The sequence below is a fragment of the Trichomonas vaginalis genome, chromosome III (genome assembly GCF_026262505.1).
Source record: "Trichomonas vaginalis G3 chromosome III, whole genome shotgun sequence".
Classification (NCBI taxonomy): domain Eukaryota; phylum Parabasalia; order Trichomonadida; family Trichomonadidae; genus Trichomonas; species Trichomonas vaginalis.
Genome location: NC_067205.1, coordinates 8353661 through 8371831, shown reverse-complemented (window position 1 = coordinate 8371831; position 18171 = coordinate 8353661). Strand labels below are relative to the sequence as shown.

Below are 18171 nucleotides of genomic sequence, written 5' to 3'. Positions count from 1 at the left end.
GTGGTCTATCGTCTATAGGGCACCCTTAACATCTGTCTCCAACTTGACTGTCTTTCTTCTTCGTCCGTAATGATACCAATTACTTCCACCAGTCAATGGGTCAAATGGTCGTTCATAAAGGTTTCCATACATTCCATAAGGTCCGTATGGATAAACCGCTGGTGGAAGTTGTGGAGAAGAAACATTTTCTTTAGTTCCATCGACTCTATTTAAATGCATTGTTTCACCTTTCATCTGGTCATTAAAGTCTTTTGCGTGTTTTGCAAACTCATCGTCCTTTCCTAAAGCATTTTCTGACTCAGTCGCAACCAAATTGGATGCTTTATTTATGAGCCCTATTTTATTTAATCTTAACTTCTTTGCAACCCAGCCTCCAATCTTTCCTTTATTTGCATCTAATGTCTTCGAAAACCTTCCTCCACTCATTTTATTTACTGCGTCATAAGCTCCAAGTGCTTTTGCTCCAAATGCTAATGCTTTTGTTCCCATTGCGCCTAAAGCTGCCCAAGCTACCATTTACACCATATTAAAATCATCTCTCTTCAATATTATCTCATAAAAGTTCTCGTTACTGGAGAAAGTCAATGAAACATAAACGTTCTCACGGGCTTCGCCCTCACCGCTTTGCGGTCTATCTAACTTATTTCTTATATCATCTATACGCTTCAAAATGTCTGAACAATTGCTAACATCTTCTACAACAGTTATTTCATCATGAATGACCTTCAAAAACAAACTCATTTAATATGCTATTAAAATCATCTCAATAATGAGTCCATCCTTTCCGTCTTTGGGTAGCACAACATCTTTCATTGAAGAAGGTTCGACAAGTCTTATGTTAAACTTACTGACAAAGTTTGTTATACTATAATGCTTCGGCGGCGAATACATATAGTTTGAAAGACATAATATAGATTCTTCAGCAAATTCACTTATACTGGATTTTATAACAATGTTCTCACGAGACCAAATGCCACCAATTGACAATCTTGTAAGCAATCCTGCTGAACCTTCTACTGTAAACGTCGATGGTAACATTCCACGAAGGTCATCTATTGACATCGTTGAGTCACTGAATTTAAATATTTTCTTAAAGCAATCGTCATTATCTAACCATGCAATAGCTTTGAAGTTTTCATTCGAATATACATCTGCTTCATTAAATGTAAAACCTGACTTCTTTGCAGAGACGACTTTAAAATCTATTGAGTTTGTTTCAAAATTATATGCTATGGTAACTTCTGAAGGTAATGGATGTCCTTCCGCAGTAAGTTGTTCTCTCACTACCGTTTGAAGCTTTGTGTTAAAAACTTTCATGTCATCTCCTGTGTCTAGGTTCACATACACAGCAACAGGAAAACTATCTTGCTTCTTTGTTTCATCATTATACCTCAAAACATTAAAGTTCTTCAATAATATTGTTCTTCCTGCTGGAATACTTCGAACCTGTCTGATTTCAATAGCTTTCTCACCTCCTATATACTCTACCCAGTGTCTTGGATATTCATAAGTATACTGACTTTCTTGAATTTTGGTTGGTTTCATCATAACATGTTCATAGTATATCTTTATACTCTTGTCAGTTAGACTCGGTGCTATGTTCTGAATATTTCTGACTTGCATTTTTAATGGAGATAAAATGAAGCATTTAATACATGGTGTAGATGAAGACATGAATAAAAGCAGTGAAAAGCTCAACAGTTCTCTCATTCTTCCTTTCAGTAAGGACTCTGAGTTCTGTTCAAATGGTGTGTATTTCTATTGTGGAAAGATGGGGTCAGGAAAGACATTTAACCTCATTCGTCATATACTCATAACAGAGCGTTTAGGAAACGACTCTTACTATGACCAAATCATTATATCAGCAACTTCAGACTCTATGGATTCAACAGCGAAAACATTCATGAGTAAAGTTCAAGCATCTGTCGTTAAAGTTCCAGATAGCGAACTCATTGAATTTCTTCAACGTTACATTCGACGTAAGAGAAAATATTATGCTATTGTAGAGTTCATACAGTCAGGAATGCAAAAGACTTCTGAGGAGATGGAAAGAATTATTGACAAACACCACTTACGTCAGTACTCAGGAGTTTACGATATGAAACGACTGACAAACTACATTCTATCAAAACTTTCAAAATACCCCTTCAAAAAATATCCTTCAAACACTCTGCTCGTTTGCGACGACTTCGCCGGAAAAGGTTTAGTTTCAAAGCCTGACTCACCATTAGCTAACATCATAACTAAAGTCAGACATTACCATTTAACTGTAGCAATACTTATGCAAACATGGAGGTTTTTAGCTTTAAACATAAAACGTCTCATAACTGACTTCGTTATCTTTCAAGGTTTCTCACGTTATGATATTGAACTCATTTGGAAACAGTCAGGTATAACATTACCTTTTGAAGAAATTTGGGAAGCATATAAGTCTCTCATCTCTCCTCGTTCATACCTTGAGATTCATATCATGACTAATACCATTAAAGTCAAAAATATTCCATGGGAACGACCAACATTGTTTTAAAGTTTAACCTTCAATTGACTGATGGTAAACAAATTCCATGCATCTCTGTCGCCATTTCTGTTAATATTTTTGCTGTCATTCATATCATCCACTTCTCCATCCGTTAACTTTTGAGGATATGTGTTAGAATAGCTGTTCTTAAATGAAGGCTTTTCACCTTTGAGAGCATAAACTCTATAACTTTATGCATACTTTATGTTTGAACCTCCTGAGCCATCATTGACATAAATTTTTATAGGCTTCCACCCTTTGTTCATGTTCCTGCTTCTTCCCTTAGCTCTTTTGTTCAGTAGTTCTACATCTTTATACACAGCACCTGTCTCAGTGAATTCAACAATATTTTCATTCGTTAGCTTTGCATTCAAACCCTTGTCGAGTATATTGTTCATTTCATACATATAAAAGGTTTTTATTCTATATGAAATGAGAAGTAAGTCCATCTTAGCTGGTGCCGTTAATGTTCCAATTGAACCAACATCAAATGTTGACTCACGAACGACAAACAATATTGTCATAAAGAACTATAGTTCGGAGTGTTTGAAAGAAAAAGAACCAGATCTTAAGTCGGTGAATTTAAACACAGCTTCAAACGCTAACGCTACATCAGATTTTAAGTTAGAGTATCCACCACTGGACCAAGTTCTTTCAAGAGAAGCCAACGACAATCCTTACACAAATGTTCAAACAAATCCTTCAGATAACGTAGACCATTACCTTCTTCAGTTATATCAAACTATCTTACTCAAAGACGATAAGAAGCTTTTGACAAATCTTATAAGCAAGAACCAAATAATTCTAACAAAGGAGGACCTTGAAAATGTTATCTCACGAATAACAGGGAAACAATGTGTCATTGACTATCTCGACCCTGAAATCGAATGCTGTGGTCAAACTCCACTATTCATGAAAATAGGTAACATCCGCATCATTGAAACACCAGGAACTACAGGAGTTGAGTTTAAGTATAGATATTCGAACGAGTATACAAAACTATCTACTGACTATAAGCTTTGTTTGAAATATGTTTTAGTAAATTAAAGCAGTCAGTCAGTCAAAAAAATTTCAAGTTAGCAATTTGTAATATCTATCCAAAACTTCTTCAACAGTATCGAACTCATCTTCATAATGCAAACCTAATCTTATTGACTTGGTGCAGTTTTCACTAACACAATATTTTTCTGTTCTCTTGACTGACATAACTAACTCATTTGTTTCATCAAACAGCAACAACCAAAGTTCATGACCTAATACATAGCATTCATACTTTATATTTTTAGCTCTGAGTTCTCTTGTAAGCGTGCATTTAATATTTTCTAAAAAGTCAACTTCAACAGTCATTCGCACTGGTGCCTTCAGTTCTACAGGCTCTCCTTGAAAGTCAACAAGTCTGAATTGCATGTCTTTCAAATTATGAGGACTAATGCGAACCCATTTACCTAAATGAGTTGCTATGACAGGAACATTTGGAATGAACATTGAATTGACTGCATAACAGAAGGATTTATATTCTACTGAACCTTTACTATTAACTTCTGAAATACCTGTGACATTAGCTATTTTTGACTCAACGTACAAACAATTACCATAACATACGTATGGAACAGATTTCATCTCAATCGTTTTGTCAACACTTTTCAAAGGAAATGTCATATGGTATGCTCCCAGAAGCAATTGAACTCTATGACTCATTCGTGTTATCTTAAACTCCTTCGCATAACTGAACTTCAATGTTCCCTCAGAAGAGAGTTCGACATCTATGTTGTCAATAGTTTCTTCATTTATGAGAGTATCTATGACTCCAGCAATTTTATCTATTCTATACCCAGCTCTGTTAGGAAATGTTATAACACTTCTTACACCATCTATTTCAATCTCTATGAAATCTGTTTCATCTGTTATGACAAAAGTTGCGATAGTATTGAAGTCAACAACTCTGAAAGCAAGTGCTTCATTCTGAAGTCCTAAGTTTGTTTGTAGCTTTACTGTCCCGTATTCGTTTGGGTCTGTACTTTGCAAATAGAACAACATTTTATTCTCATTAAAATATGACTATTGCTGCATATGCGTATGAAACAAATGAAGCAAGAAGAGCACATGAACTAGTAAATGAAAACTCAACTTTAACAGTGGAAGGTAACAATTTAGTCATTGACGATGGAAAAACTAAAAAAGTCATTGATTTCGATACTTTTAACACTTATGACCCATTCATTACAACAAGTAAAGTTCCTATCATAAATGATGGAACGGTGCAATATATAAATTCTACAGTAGATGCCTCATTAGTGAAAGTATTAAATGTTCTCATTGAATTGTTAAAGAGCTTTCGATTTGACGACAACATTAAATGCTTAAAGAATTTAGTCATGAATGAGAAACAAATTCTCGGCGTTGCTGGTAGCAGTAATGATGTACACCTTTTGACATTAGAATATTATAACGAACATAAAGATGAACTGAAAGGAGAGAAGGGTGACACTGGACCTCAAGGACCTCAAGGAATTCAAGGACCTCAAGGCGAAAACGGTTTGGATGGTGAAGATGGAAAGGATGGAAAAACTGCTAAATCATGGATATGGAACCTTATAAATACTGGTTTAACAGCTGCTTCATATGGAGTTCTTTAATACCAAATCGGAAAGATATGGGCGGTACTTGGTGAAGAAGCTTTAGACGGCGTTAAAGATGATTTGAACTTCATTTCAAATGGTTCGGATACTATTAAAACTTTATCTGGTTGGATGCAAGAAACAAGGAGTCAAATAGATACTGTAAGACGTATAGCAAACAATGCACGTACGGGATTGGATACTTTACGAGAAGCACAAAATACACTAAAGGAAGCAAATGATATTCTTGGCTCAGTATCAGACATGCATGAAGATTGGCTTAAAGGTATTGACAAATCTTTAAAAAATCACAGTCAGTCTATTGCTGACTACAAGAAAAGTATAGATTTTTTACATAGTGCTATGGACGTACATGATGGAAGCATAAGGAACTTACTTAATGCTAACAATAACTTACCAGGAACTATTAAAGCATTTATAAAGTTCTTTGTAAAACCTGGTGCTCTAACATTTAGGTCTTTGAGAGCAAGAGCATTGAAGTCAAGAGATGCAGAAACTCCAACAGAAGGAACTGAAACAACAGAAACTCCAGAAGAACCACCAAAACCAACAGCTAATGAAATATTGTTCGAATATTTTCCAAGGTACTCTGTTCTCATTGCATACATTCAAGAAATACTTAAGAAAGCAGACTTGACTTTAGGAGATGATGAAAGGTCTGTATATCTTTCGTTCCAGTTTCAAATAGCAGAACTTTTGAGACAGATATGCTTAATGTATGACAACATCTCTGATTTCACAAGATATGATGACGACCATGACCCCGAACACGGTGAAGAAGAAGTTTTACAAACATCCATTAAGACAGGAAAGGTTTTAACACAAAGTCTCATTATTGACACCGAAGATGGTGAAGTGGATGTTCTTCAAGAGCTGAAGAAAAATACTTCTGAAGGAGGTGGTGGTAGGCATGAACTTGAAATAAATGAGATAGAAGAGAAATTAGCCGAAAAAGCAGATAAAAACCATGTTCATTATATAAGTTCAGATGAACAGATTATAACGGACTACCATGGATATTTAACACAGGATGAAGAAGTGAAGACGGAAGATGTTAATGAAAGAAGATATAAATTCATTCGTGCTGAAGGTTATGACATACGCTGTACTGTACAGTATGACACAGGTAAAGCACCAGAAGCATTTGGTTATAACAATGAAATTTATGCTTCATACTTCTTTGTTAACGGTGTATTAGTTGAACCAAGATTTACATTGAGAGTTAAGGCAAAAATAACTTTTGAAGATGCTATTAAAAGTAAAGCTGACAAAGATGAACTTGACGCAACGAACAAAGTTTTGAAATCTCATAAACACAATATCTCCGATATAAATGAACTTCAAGCTACATTAAATAGTAAAGCTGACAAGAACCATACACATGAATCCTTCACTACTGTTAGAGCAGACGACATAATATTGAACTATACCCTTGGTTCAAGTGCACCTTTAGAGAATCCAAGTACAAGCGTAAAAGATACTCTTAATAGTTTAAATAGTAAATGTATGAACATTGAAGGACATGTCAGAAACTTTGAAACATATGAACTACCAGCAATGTTAGATAAGAAAGCTGACAAAACTTATGTGGATGAAGAACTTGAAAAGAAAGCAAGCAGAGATGAACTTAGTTCGTATACTAGAGCAGAAGATATAGCAATAATTCAGAAAAGTATTGACAAAAAGGCTGACAAAAAACATTGGCATTATACAGTAAAAGGAGGTAAGGGAGTGCGAGTTGGTTCAGATTATTCTGAATATCTTGAAAGAACAAATGAAACTAAAGTCATTGACGGTATAACATATACACGTTTCAACAGAACTAAGACAGAAGTACATTATGAAGTTCATAGAGAAGATATTCGTGAAAGTTTTGAATGGAATGAAGAAATATGGTCAGCAACTGCAGAAATGGATATGATTTTAAATCCGGAGTTTTTCATTCAAATCGTTGAAGTTAAAAACTATGAAGATATAATGGAGGACAAAGCTGACAAAACAGAGCTTCAAACATTAAAGACTGAAATACTTCAAACATTATATCCTATAGGCTCTATTTATACGTCAATGAACTCAACAAATCCAGCAAGTGTTTTAGGTTTTGGTACTTGGGAACAGATTGTAGACAAATTCTTATACTGTGCTAACTCTTCAAAGCAAACAGGAGGCTCAAAGAAAATTAAAGAAGCAAACTTACCTGCGCACACTCATACAGGAACTACAAACTTTTCTGGCGACCATAGCCACTCATTAAGAGACCACCCATTATACAACTCAGACTATAAAGCTGGCAATGATGTTTTATCTCCATCTTATAACAATTCAGCAAAAAAGACTTTTCGACCAACTGAACCAGGAGGAAATCATGTCCATACTTTCACAACAAATCCAACAGGCTCGGGTGAAGATTATATGCCACCATTTATGACTGTATTCGCATGGTACCGTCTTGAATAAAATCTTTAACTTTACATAAATGAGCTTGAAAGAAGTATTCGAACAACATCCATGGAGGTCATTTAAGAAGTTCAATGAAGCAGCAAAAAGTTGGGGATTTACTAACAGAGCTGAAGTTAAAAAGTTCTTTGACAAAAATGTTGTACATCAAACAAAAATAAACCCTTACGACTACTTTTTACCAATTTACTCCAACACTCCTGACGCATACCAATTTGACACTCTCATTCAAAGCAGAAAAGGAGGACATAAACCATTCCTCATCTTCATTAATGTTAACACTCGCAAAGCATATGCATATCCAATGAGGAATAAAGGAACTCGTGAAGTGTTAAGAGTTTTACAAAAGTTTGTAGCAGAACATAGCCCAAGTACTTTAACATCAGACCAAGACAGTGCATACCTCAGCAATGAAATCACAGATTTTCTCATTAAGCATAACATAACTCACTACACTACTGAAGACCATAACCATAACATACTCGGCATCATAAACCGCTTCATAAGAACGCTCAGAGATTTAAACCAAGAGCGAGACTTTACCGAAGAAACAATGAAACATTTTCTCGAAGTATATAATTCCTCAACACATTCTACAACAGGACATACACCAAATTCAATGACACAACAACAAGAAGAAAAGTATATACAAAAGAAACGAAGCCAAACACAAAATATCAGAAATTCAACACCATTTACTCTCATTCCTGGAACAAAAGTTCGTGTAGTTCTTGACGACAAACCGTTGACAAAGAAACGTTTAAGGTTAAGTCGAAATTATTATATCGTAGACTCTACGCAAGGTAATGGATATCTTATAAAAGCTGTTGACGACTCCATAGCATTTTACCCTCGTCATAAATTAGTTGAAAGTAGTAATGGCAAACTTGCTGAAACCATTGACGAAGCAAAGCGAGGAGTGGTTATTGAAATACTTGGCTACAACATAAACGATGACACTTATAAAGTAAGATATGAAGGAGGTGTTGAAGATGTTATACCATCTAAGAACTTGAGAGAGTCGAAGCCAACACATCTGGGACCATTAGAGCGGGAGTACTGGAAAGACAAAAATATGCCAGAAAGAATAAGAAAATTCTTCTAAACTTTTTCATTAGATGTAAATCAGACATGAACGAGAACAGTCATGATATCATTAATGGTACCATTTATTTTTGTCATAAAGACGCAAAGCGGCGGGGCATAGCCCATGACCAAAAAATAATGTTTAGGGTAGATGGGTATATCTAACCTCATTTCTACCCTCATTTCTACCCTCATGAATTTTCATGAATTTCCTTAAGATAGAAAAAATAAAGTTAGTTTTATTTTTATTTATTTTTTTTTATTTTGTATGTAAGAACAGAAATGTCAGTCGAAGCAAAAACATTCACTAACAAATATAATGGCGAAACATTCACAAAAGGCACTTATAACGGTATTGAAGTCTTACGTAGAGACAAGGATGGTTACATTAATGCAACAAATATGTGTCAGCAGTTTAGGAAAGACTTTAGAAAGTTGTTGGAAAATAAGTCCTGGGAAGAGTATTATAAGGCATTTTGTGAAGAATATAGCAACAGTCCGAATTCCGGCGGTTGCTTTTTATACAAAATTCATGCAGGAATTCCTGATGAAATCAAACAGGTTAGAGGAACGTATGTAGACCCAAGACTTATAAACTATATAGCAATGTGGGCTTCTCCAAAATATTGCATAGCAGTTGGAAAAATTATGGACTCCATAGACAAGAAAGTTCATGAGAAATTAGATGAAGAAGAACTTGAAGATACAGTAGAGAATGCTAAACATTTGTTTGAAGAAGAAGTTAGAAAAATGCATGAAAAACAATTAGAACATGAACGTGAGATATGTTATGGTTATAGAGATTCTCCATACGAACTAGACCAATGGGAACAAGAAGATTTAAAGAGAGAATTTAGAGAATATGAACTCGCTAAGATAGCATTAGAAGCTGCAGAAAAGAAGTTAAAAGTTTGGGGTCATTTTGTACAAAAATATTGTGAGTAAATGAACCATTTATTTTTGTCATAAAGACGCAAAGCGGCGGGGCATAGCCCATGACCAAAAAATAATGTTTAGGGTAGATGGGTATATCTAACCTCATTTCTACCCTCATTTCTACCCTCATTTCTACCCTCATGAATTTTCATGAATTTCCTTAAGATAGAAAAAATAAAGTTAGTTTTATTTTTATTTATTTTTTTATTTTGTATGTAAGAACAGAAATGTCAACATTAGAGAACACAACAACTGCTATCGTTCATGAAGCCATTAATGAAGAATATGAATACATACAGTATAACAAACAATTGAGACTCATTCGTTCAGTCAAAGATGACATGTATCAAATGCAAAGTATAATGAATGCTCTTCGTTCTACAAAGCAAGCATATCATTGGTTTGAAAACCAACAGACAAAAGAACTTTTAGAAGAATTTCCTCATATGATTGCTTCCCTCGGAAAACCGAGAGAAGAGATTCCGTACGAAAATCGCAAGAATTTGGCTCCTGGTTTGAAAGGTTATTATGTTCATAGACTTTTAGTAAACGCTGTAGCAATGTGGGCTTCACCTCGTTATGCTTGTTATATTTTCATGATGTTAGATGAACTATATAAAGCAGAACGTGGAGAGATGGAAAAGAAACTTCAAGCAAAAGATGAAGTCATTGAATCCAAAGACAAAAGCATACAGAAAAGAATACCGTGTTCAGTACCAAAAGGAAAGGAAAAGAGTTATAAGTATATGATATATACTGAGATGGAAATGAAGAAGATAAAGATATGGTTATGTTGCATTTAGTGAGAAGAAACAACAAGAGCTTTTATGACTTAGCTAAGATATATAAATCTGACAGAAACTGGTTCTATCGTGAAAACTTACCGATTTCAATGACACCGGAATGAGCAAATAAAGGAAATTGTCAAAATACTCTTCCTCAAACACATATGACATCAAAGGTTGCACAATACTTACATTCAAAGAAGACTTAACATTACTGAAGGAAAAAATAACAGAATATTTCGATAACTTCAAAGAGGAAGAATAAAAAAATCTAAGCTAATTTTATTTTTTTTATAAAATTTTATCTCATATGAAAGAACATGAATTTAGAATATTCGGAACTCATGACAGAAGAAGAGAACGAACAACATGTAAAAGATTATGCAAAATTTCTGAAGACATACAAAGCATTTAAACAATATCTAAATGCTTCTTAAAGATTATGCAAAATTTCTGAAGGTATATAAAGCTTATGAAAAAGCGTATGAAAAGTTTATACATTGGGGAATTGTTGTAAAATATCGATATGAGACTAACAAAAAATATATTTTTGCTTAAATAACGTCAGGGTCTATTTCTTCAACCATTTCACTTCCTTCGTCAATGTCAATAGAAGCTTTTTCAACCTTTGGTAAGAATTTCTGTATAACATCTTTGTTCGTTATTGTCTTCAGAGATGAAGGATAATATTTCACATTTGTTCACCCTTCTTATATTCTTTCTGTTCGGAAAGATTTAAAGCAATACTGAAGAAGTCAATGTTAGAGTTCTTTATGACAGTATAATGAGTATCTTTGACATTCACGAAGAAACTCTTTTGTTTCAAAACTACTGCTAACTCTTGTGAAGTATAACGTTTGCGGTCAATGACGATAGCTAATGGTCTGACATACTGACCAAACTTAGATTCTTTCACAAACTTCTTGTTAAAGATAACATTAACGTTTGCAGCACCATTGAACTCATTCTTGATGGCAGTAGCGAGAGCATTGTATGAAAAAGAACTTGCAATCTTGCATGTGTTTCATTAAAATAAAAATATTAAATTATTTTGAAACATAACTTAAAAAATCTAATCTAATTTTTTCAAAAAATATTTTTTATTTCCTAAAGATGTATCGGAAGTTGTCTAAGTTTAGAACACTCGGAAATAAAACAACTTCTTACAGAAGCTAATATAGATGTTGCAAAGCATTACGCAACAAACAAAAAAGCACTCGCTGACATCCTCAATGACTATAATGGTGCAATAAGTTATGATAGAATTCATGAGTTCATAAAGCCGCAACGCGGCGAGGACGAAGTCCATGCAAGAGCATTTCCTTTAAATGACGTTGCTATTGACTTATATCATAGACGTTCAGTACCTCATGAAGTAAGAAGAGAAATGTTTGACATAACAAATGCGAACGTTGGTCATACTCGTAAAGCTCTTTTCATGACGTTCGTCAGAGATGTTTGAACTTACGAACTCAAACGTTGGTGAAACAAGAAGAGCTGTACCTCATGAAGTAAGAAGAGAAATGTATGACATAACAAATGCAAACGTTGTAAAACACGAAAGAGAGACGACACACTGAAACAACAGAGAAGAGAGATGTTTAAAAGTGCTATAGAACAAGTTCGCAAAGCTAACGATGTCATTCGTTCCATTGACGACAAACCAAAAGAAGGTGAGAGATGGTTAAAGAAAGATGAAGAGAATAGGAAGAGAAATGTGAAGTCAGGCAATAACTCATTGACTTTAACATCGAAGCTTTAGATGACCAAACAGAGACTACTTACACAAACATTTCGGTAAGGTTTTCATGAGACTCTTAGAGAAAATTAAAAATAAACTCACAACAGAGATGGATGGTATGTTATAAACTTGGTGGAAAGTATGAATGTTCTACGTTAAACCTCAATAATATTGGAACATTACTACATCAGCTCTTGAAGGAGAACTTTATATCAGAGATAGAAGCAAATGCTGCAGGTATTGTTGAAATGCACTATGACTTCTTCTTGACAAACATAAAGAATCTTACCGAAATAAAGATGTATGATTTAACAGAATATGAAGGCTTAACGATGTCAGATGTAAAGAAAGGCAAACCAAAAAAGAGACCATATAGAGATGAAAGCACACTGACAATGACCAGAAAGCCATTTTGGAAGCTCTTAAGCAAACAGGAAACCCAGCACTTATAGAAAGCTTTTGGAAAGATAATGGTGAAAAGAAGTTTTATAAGAAGAGAAGCGGGCAGTTCTGGAAGTATCTTTGCACATTACCTATAAATCTTGAGCGCTACCAAATCTTCAATGAATTGAACAAAAGAACTGCAGCACTTATGACAGAAGACAATTGTTTCGTTTATGCTTGCATTCAGGCTGGAGTAGATGGAGAGACTATTGACCACATGAGAGAAGTCATTCGTGTTAGAGACTTTCCTCAAAGTAAAGTACAAGAAATTTCTGATGCAACATGTATAGCATTTAATGTTACCATTGGTTACTTCAATGACTCAAGACATAATGAAATAAAGAGATACATACCAAAAGAATGTAAAACTATTCGAACTATTGACTTACTTCTTGTTGAAGACCACTACATGCTAAATGAAAGATTACCAATGACAACATATTTCATTCGCAACTATATAGAAATCTTGAAGGAGTGTGGTGGAATGAACATTGAGAAACAGATGAAGATTTATACAAAGAGAGAGAACAAATATGTAGTTCGTTATGATAGAACAACACCGTTATGGGATGTTATGAAAACATTGTGGGAGTGCAAATATTTCGAACCTATTTCTTATGGAGAACTTTTCACATATACGACTGACTTATATAAACAGAACCTTGCACCATTTAAAGATTTGACATATGCTCCAAAGTATTGTGTACAACTGAAGAAGAAAGCCGAGTCAAAAGAAGTAAATAAAAATAAGTGCAAGTTCATTCCTGAGCACGTTTTCTTTGCTGACTTTGAGTGTAGCACAGACGGCTTTCATAAAGCTTTTAACATCTGTTATGACAGTGAAGATGGTTCAGTGAGTGAAAGCATTTGGGGTCAGAACTGTGCAACAGAATTTTTGGAACGACTTCCTGACAAGAGTTTAATATATTTCCATAACCTCAGTTATGACATAAACTTCATCTTAAGACACATGACAGAAGTGAAAGGAACTCCCATCATTAAAGGTTCACGAACAATGCAAATAACTGGCTTATATAAAGGAAGGGCAATTATTATAAAAGACTCTTACTGTGTTATAAATAAGAAGCTTAAACTATTTCCTGCTATGTTTAACTTACAAACAGGACCGAAAGAAGTATTTCCATACAACTACTACAGCAGTGTTTTGTTAGCAAATGACAACAGAACTGGTGTCATTTCTGAAGCATGTAAGTTTATCCGGGATGCGGATACGTTCATGAAAAACATAGATTCCATCAAAGGTTGCAGAATAGATGAAAACCACTTCGACTTAGAAAAGTATAGCACATTTTATTGCAAACAAGATGTAAGAATTTTAAGAGAAGGTTTTGTTAAGTTCCGCAATGACATATTGAAAGAATTTGATTTAAACGTTTATGACTACGTTAGTATTTGTTCAATTGCTAACAAATTATTTGAGAACAGAGTGTACTTCCCGAATGGAAATTTATATGACCTCTCAAATAAACCAAGAGAGTTTATTTCGAGATGCATTCAAGGTGGAAGATGTATGTTGTCAGATAACATTAAACAAAAGAGTAAAGAGAAACTCATTGCTGATTTCGACGCTGTTTCATTATATCCATCAGCTATAGCAAGACTTTATACTTTAGAAGGTATTCTAAAGGTTATGAAGAAAGAAATGTTAAGCACAGAGTATCTCATGAGACATTTATTCGATGACGACCAAAAGGAACCCATTGGTGAAAAGTTTATGTCTGGCTTCTTTGTTCTCATTAAGATAACAGAGATTGGAATACATAGACACTTTCCTTTAATAGTTTGCGACCCTGAACTAAATCCAGAGCTTAATGTTCCCAGAAGTTCAAACACTTGCTGTCTCATGTATGTTGACCATATAACATTACAAGACCTCATAAAATATCAAGGTGTCAAATGTGAAGTGTTGCAAGGATACTATTACGATGGAAACAGAGATATTAGAATAAGAGATGAAGTAAAGAAATTATTTGAATTGAGATTAAAGTATAAGAAGGAAGAAAATCCGCTACAAGAAAATATAAAGCTCATTCTGAACAGTATTTATGGCAAAACTATTCTATCTCCTATTGAGTCAAAAATAACCATAGTAAATGACAAAGATGCTATAAGATATGCCATCAGAAACTACAACCATATAGTGAAGTTCGAAGGTTTGGATGGCTCAGATAAAACTATTTTCAAGCTAACGAAAAGCATTTGCAGACACTTTAACTTCTGTCCACTTGGTGTTAACATTCTATCTATGTCGAAGAGAATAATGTGTGAAGTATTCTGTACTGCTGAAGATATGGGACTTCAAATATTTTACCAGGACTGTGATAGCATGCATATTTTCAATGAAGACATACTAAAGCTTGCAGCAGAGTTTAAGAAGAGATACGGTAGAGAACTTATTGGTAAAACATTAGGTCAGTTCTATTCTGACTTCGCAGAAATAACACCTGGAAAACAAAGTTTAGCATACAAGTCAATATTTTGTGGAAAGAAGACCTACATAGACTTACTCACTAACGATTTAAATGAAGTTGCATTTCATGCACGTTGTAAAGGTGTAAAACAAGACGTTCTTGCTTTAACAGCTAATGAAATGTTTCCTGAAGCTATACAATGCTATTACAATGAAGATAAGAACATTCACATACCTGTTGGAACATATGACAAAGACTCTGAGTTCAGTTTAATGAAACTTTACAAAGCACTTTATGACGGTCAAGAGATTGGATTTGACTTATGTAAGTCTGCTACACCTGCATTTGAAGAGAAGTTTAACTTCTCAATAACGACTAAAACAAGCTTTATTCGTAAGTTGAAGTTCTGAGGTCATTTATTTTTGTCAGCAATGAGGTCATTCGTGATAAAAATAATGAGGTCATATATTTTTGTCATTTATGTATAACCATTGTCTCTCTTAAACTTTGCAATAGACAGCTTTGTTCTTCTTCCTTCTACATCTGTAATGTTTATATAATCTTTGTTATACTGTCTTAAGACATTCATTCGTCTGTATTGAGTTCCCATGAAATAGTAAAAGGCATCTTCACTTGGGACATAGTAGTAGTTCTCTAACGTTAGAATCAGTTGAATTTCTAATTATTTCTATTTTCGTACTGTTGGTGGTATGTTGATTGATTAAATTTCAAATTTATTTTAAAAAAGTCTTTGAATATTTTGTAAATTCTATGGACAAAGACTGAACTGAATGATCTTAGTCATAAAAATCATATTCGCTGATTATTTGGAGTCTTGAACGAGTTAAGTCATGATATATTTTAAAAATAAGAAAATAAGGAAAGTATAATTATTTTTTGCTGATAAATTGTATTACTTTGGAATGTGAATGTGTAGTTATGATGTCTAAAACTGGTCAGAGCTGAAAAAAACTTAAATTTTTTGTAGATTATTTTTCATTTGGATGAAATTGTAAAACATGTATCACCAGTGTTTGTGGTAACTCCAGTTTTACAATTTCATATGTCTGTTTTGCAGTTTTGTAGAATTCATCTTATAAAGTTAGTTTTTTCTTGAAAACTAAACGTGAAAAGGTGTCAATGTATCTAGACGAGTGATTCCGTTTGCAAATTCTTGAATCGAATAAGTACTTGAACTAGGAAATGAAACTCTTTAAAAATTGTCACTTTTTATGAGAACTTGAAAACTTTTTGATCTAAAATCAATAGTTCTGTTTTTCTTTTGGAGTTGATTAATGAACGATATTTTTCTAATAAATATTTTTAAGCAAATTGTTTATTTTTGATCGCTAAAACTTCTTCTAATATGCAGAAACAATCTCATATATAGTTTTATATTGAAATGGTAGAATGTTGTATAGATAGTTGATCTCGTATACATATAAACGATTTATTCTAAGTATTATTGTCCTCTATATTACTATTTAGATGTCAAAAATATGGAAAAGTATGAGAATTTTATGAATAGAAACGACTATATAAGCGCAAAGAATGTATCATTATTTGCTGGTATTAAAATACCAATCATTTAGAAGATGCCCGTAACAACTATGCCAATGGATATAAAAATGTGTTAATATAGGTTATATTAAGAAAAATAGTAACAAATGTTTCCAAAATTTTAATATTTTTATTTAAGAGGTCTGGATGCTGATTTGAAAAATTGCGATCAAAAATTACAGTTATGATCTAAAAGTTAAGAGTTTATTTTTGTAAATTCAGTGTAAGTAAATGATGTTATTAAAGTATTTCGAACTATAAATCATCAGAAAAATAATTTTTTGTGAAAAATTTTTATTGTTAGTGAATAATTATTGATTATGTAAATAATTCTATTTCCTATAAAAACAACAGAGAGGTTTGAGAGATTATTCAAAACAACATTTACAATAGGAATTATTCACTCAATAAATTCAATGTGATTGTGAAAATTAACAAATTGATAGCTCAGTCAAATTTTAATCATCAATTCCTATTAGGTATTACATCCTTATTTGAAAAAAACAAATCAACTTTTGAATACTTCTGGAAAGTAAAATTAGTTGCTGTTTCAGATTTTCTAATTAAACATTTTTAACTCGAAATTCCCATTGATTTAAATTAGGATTCAATAAATTGTGAAACTTCACAAATGTAATATGAATGATAAATTATGTTCATATTGTTTATAATATTATGTCTGCAACAAAACAAATTCAAAGAAGTAAAATTGAATCTTATCAAAAATTTGCATTATTCCTAATGAGTGTCTTGTACATCCATATCAATGGTTTTGTTATCCCAGACAAGAAGAATGATACTTCTAGCAGCATGTTTTTCACAATTACCCATGACCGTAATGGCGCCATGAAGCAATTCAGCTTCAGAGGAGCAGATTGTGCCAATATTAAAAAGTCTTTCAATATGAAAATAACTGGTGAGAATGAAACACTTACAATCAACTTATATAAGAAGCATATCTTCTCAAACGAATTGATTGGAACATTAACAATCCCAGTTTGTGAAATTGAGGCCAATACAAAGTCCTTAAACGTTCTTGAACTTACAAACAAGAACGATAAATCAGAATCTCCAATCCTTTTAAGATGCGTAATCCATTTGTCAAGCGATAAATCCCTTGCTTACAATTGCCCTAAGGCCTTGCCTAAGCTCCCACAGTATGATCTCAATAAGTCACAGCAGCTTAAGTCCGAGAGAATTGCCTTAACAGCAACAATGAATACTAGACTTTCAGGATCACAACCTATCTTCTTTTAATTAATTAGATATTTGTTTTCTTATTCATGTTTGGATTTTTATTTGTTTAATAAATTATGTATCATCGAATTTATTCAGAAATCGTTTTTGACCACTGTTTTTATGTAAACGAATTCTCCCATTTCGTGTATTAAATCTACCAATGAGTTTGCATTGAAACTATAAAATTAAGTACAATATCAAATATAGCCATGACAAAAATATGAAAAAATGATAAAATGACTTTATAGAGTAATTCTAAACAGTGTGTAAAATCCATGTATGCGGCATATGCTAAAATCGATGATCCATTTGTATTCAATAAATAAGCATATAC

The 18171-nt window shown here is 33.4% G+C and overlaps 11 protein-coding genes and 4 pseudogenes across 15 annotated transcripts, besides 2 other annotated features; 10 read left to right on the top strand and 5 right to left on the bottom strand.

The window, feature by feature from the left end:
- Positions 1-25: part of a mobile genetic element that runs on past the window's edge.
- Positions 1-15515: part of a mobile genetic element that runs on past the window's edge.
- Positions 26-516, bottom strand: TVAGG3_0664370 (protein of unknown function, DUF4107 family; the record flags this gene model as incomplete). Its single annotated transcript, XM_051242115.1, has 1 exon — positions 26-516. A coding segment is annotated over one exon (491 nt), but the record flags the coding sequence as incomplete, so codon positions are not given.
- TVAGG3_0664360 (uncharacterized protein) lies at positions 742-1623 on the bottom strand (the record flags this gene model as incomplete). The annotated part of the gene is made up of 1 exon (XM_051242114.1): positions 742-1623. The coding sequence occupies one exon, from the start codon at positions 1621-1623 to the stop codon at positions 742-744; it is 882 nt and encodes a 293-aa protein (XP_051088701.1).
- On the top strand, positions 1640-2527 carry TVAGG3_0664350 (protein of unknown function, DUF4106 family; the record flags this gene model as incomplete). The annotated part of the gene is made up of 1 exon (XM_051242113.1): positions 1640-2527. The coding sequence occupies one exon, from the start codon at positions 1640-1642 to the stop codon at positions 2525-2527; it is 888 nt and encodes a 295-aa protein (XP_051088700.1).
- Positions 2524-2709, bottom strand: TVAGG3_0664340 (uncharacterized protein; the record flags this gene model as incomplete). Its single annotated transcript, XM_051242112.1, has 1 exon — positions 2524-2709. A coding segment is annotated over one exon (186 nt), but the record flags the coding sequence as incomplete, so codon positions are not given.
- On the top strand, positions 2951-3565 carry TVAGG3_0664330 (uncharacterized protein; the record flags this gene model as incomplete). Its single annotated transcript, XM_051242111.1, has 1 exon — positions 2951-3565. The coding sequence occupies one exon, from the start codon at positions 2951-2953 to the stop codon at positions 3563-3565; it is 615 nt and encodes a 204-aa protein (XP_051088698.1).
- On the bottom strand, positions 3945-4555 carry TVAGG3_0664320 (uncharacterized protein; the record flags this gene model as incomplete). Its single annotated transcript, XM_051242110.1, has 1 exon — positions 3945-4555. A coding segment is annotated over one exon (611 nt), but the record flags the coding sequence as incomplete, so codon positions are not given.
- On the top strand, positions 4573-5154 carry TVAGG3_0664310 (organellar and viral DNA polymerase type B; the record flags this gene model as incomplete). The annotated part of the gene is made up of 1 exon (XM_051242109.1): positions 4573-5154. The coding sequence occupies one exon, from the start codon at positions 4573-4575 to the stop codon at positions 5152-5154; it is 582 nt and encodes a 193-aa protein (XP_051088696.1).
- On the top strand, positions 5645-7614 carry TVAGG3_0664300 (annotated as a pseudogene). Its single transcript has one exon. A coding segment is annotated over exon 1 (1970 nt).
- TVAGG3_0664290 (integrase core domain containing protein family) lies at positions 7634-8719 on the top strand (the record flags this gene model as incomplete). The annotated part of the gene is made up of 1 exon (XM_051242108.1): positions 7634-8719. One exon carries the CDS (start codon positions 7634-7636, stop codon positions 8717-8719), a length of 1086 nt encoding a protein of 361 aa, XP_051088695.1.
- On the top strand, positions 8983-9645 carry TVAGG3_0664280 (uncharacterized protein; the record flags this gene model as incomplete). Its single annotated transcript, XM_051242107.1, has 1 exon — positions 8983-9645. One exon carries the CDS (start codon positions 8983-8985, stop codon positions 9643-9645), a length of 663 nt encoding a protein of 220 aa, XP_051088694.1.
- TVAGG3_0664270 lies at positions 9864-10686 on the top strand (annotated as a pseudogene). Its single transcript has one exon. A coding segment is annotated over exon 1 (823 nt).
- TVAGG3_0664260 lies at positions 11113-11740 on the bottom strand (annotated as a pseudogene). The gene has a single exon. A coding segment is annotated over exon 1 (628 nt).
- TVAGG3_0664250 lies at positions 12903-13905 on the top strand (annotated as a pseudogene). Its single transcript has one exon. A coding segment is annotated over exon 1 (1003 nt).
- On the top strand, positions 15218-15448 carry TVAGG3_0664240 (organellar and viral DNA polymerase type B; the record flags this gene model as incomplete). Its single annotated transcript, XM_001289335.2, has 1 exon — positions 15218-15448. One exon carries the CDS (start codon positions 15218-15220, stop codon positions 15446-15448), a length of 231 nt encoding a protein of 76 aa, XP_001289336.2.
- A 1758-nt stretch (positions 15516-17273) lies between the features above and the next one.
- Positions 17274-17855, top strand: TVAGG3_0664220 (C2 domain (calcium/lipid-binding domain, CaLB) family; the record flags this gene model as incomplete). The annotated part of the gene is made up of 1 exon (XM_001311423.1): positions 17274-17855. One exon carries the CDS (start codon positions 17274-17276, stop codon positions 17853-17855), a length of 582 nt encoding a protein of 193 aa, XP_001311424.1.
- Positions 17856-18171: the final 316 nt, after the last annotated feature.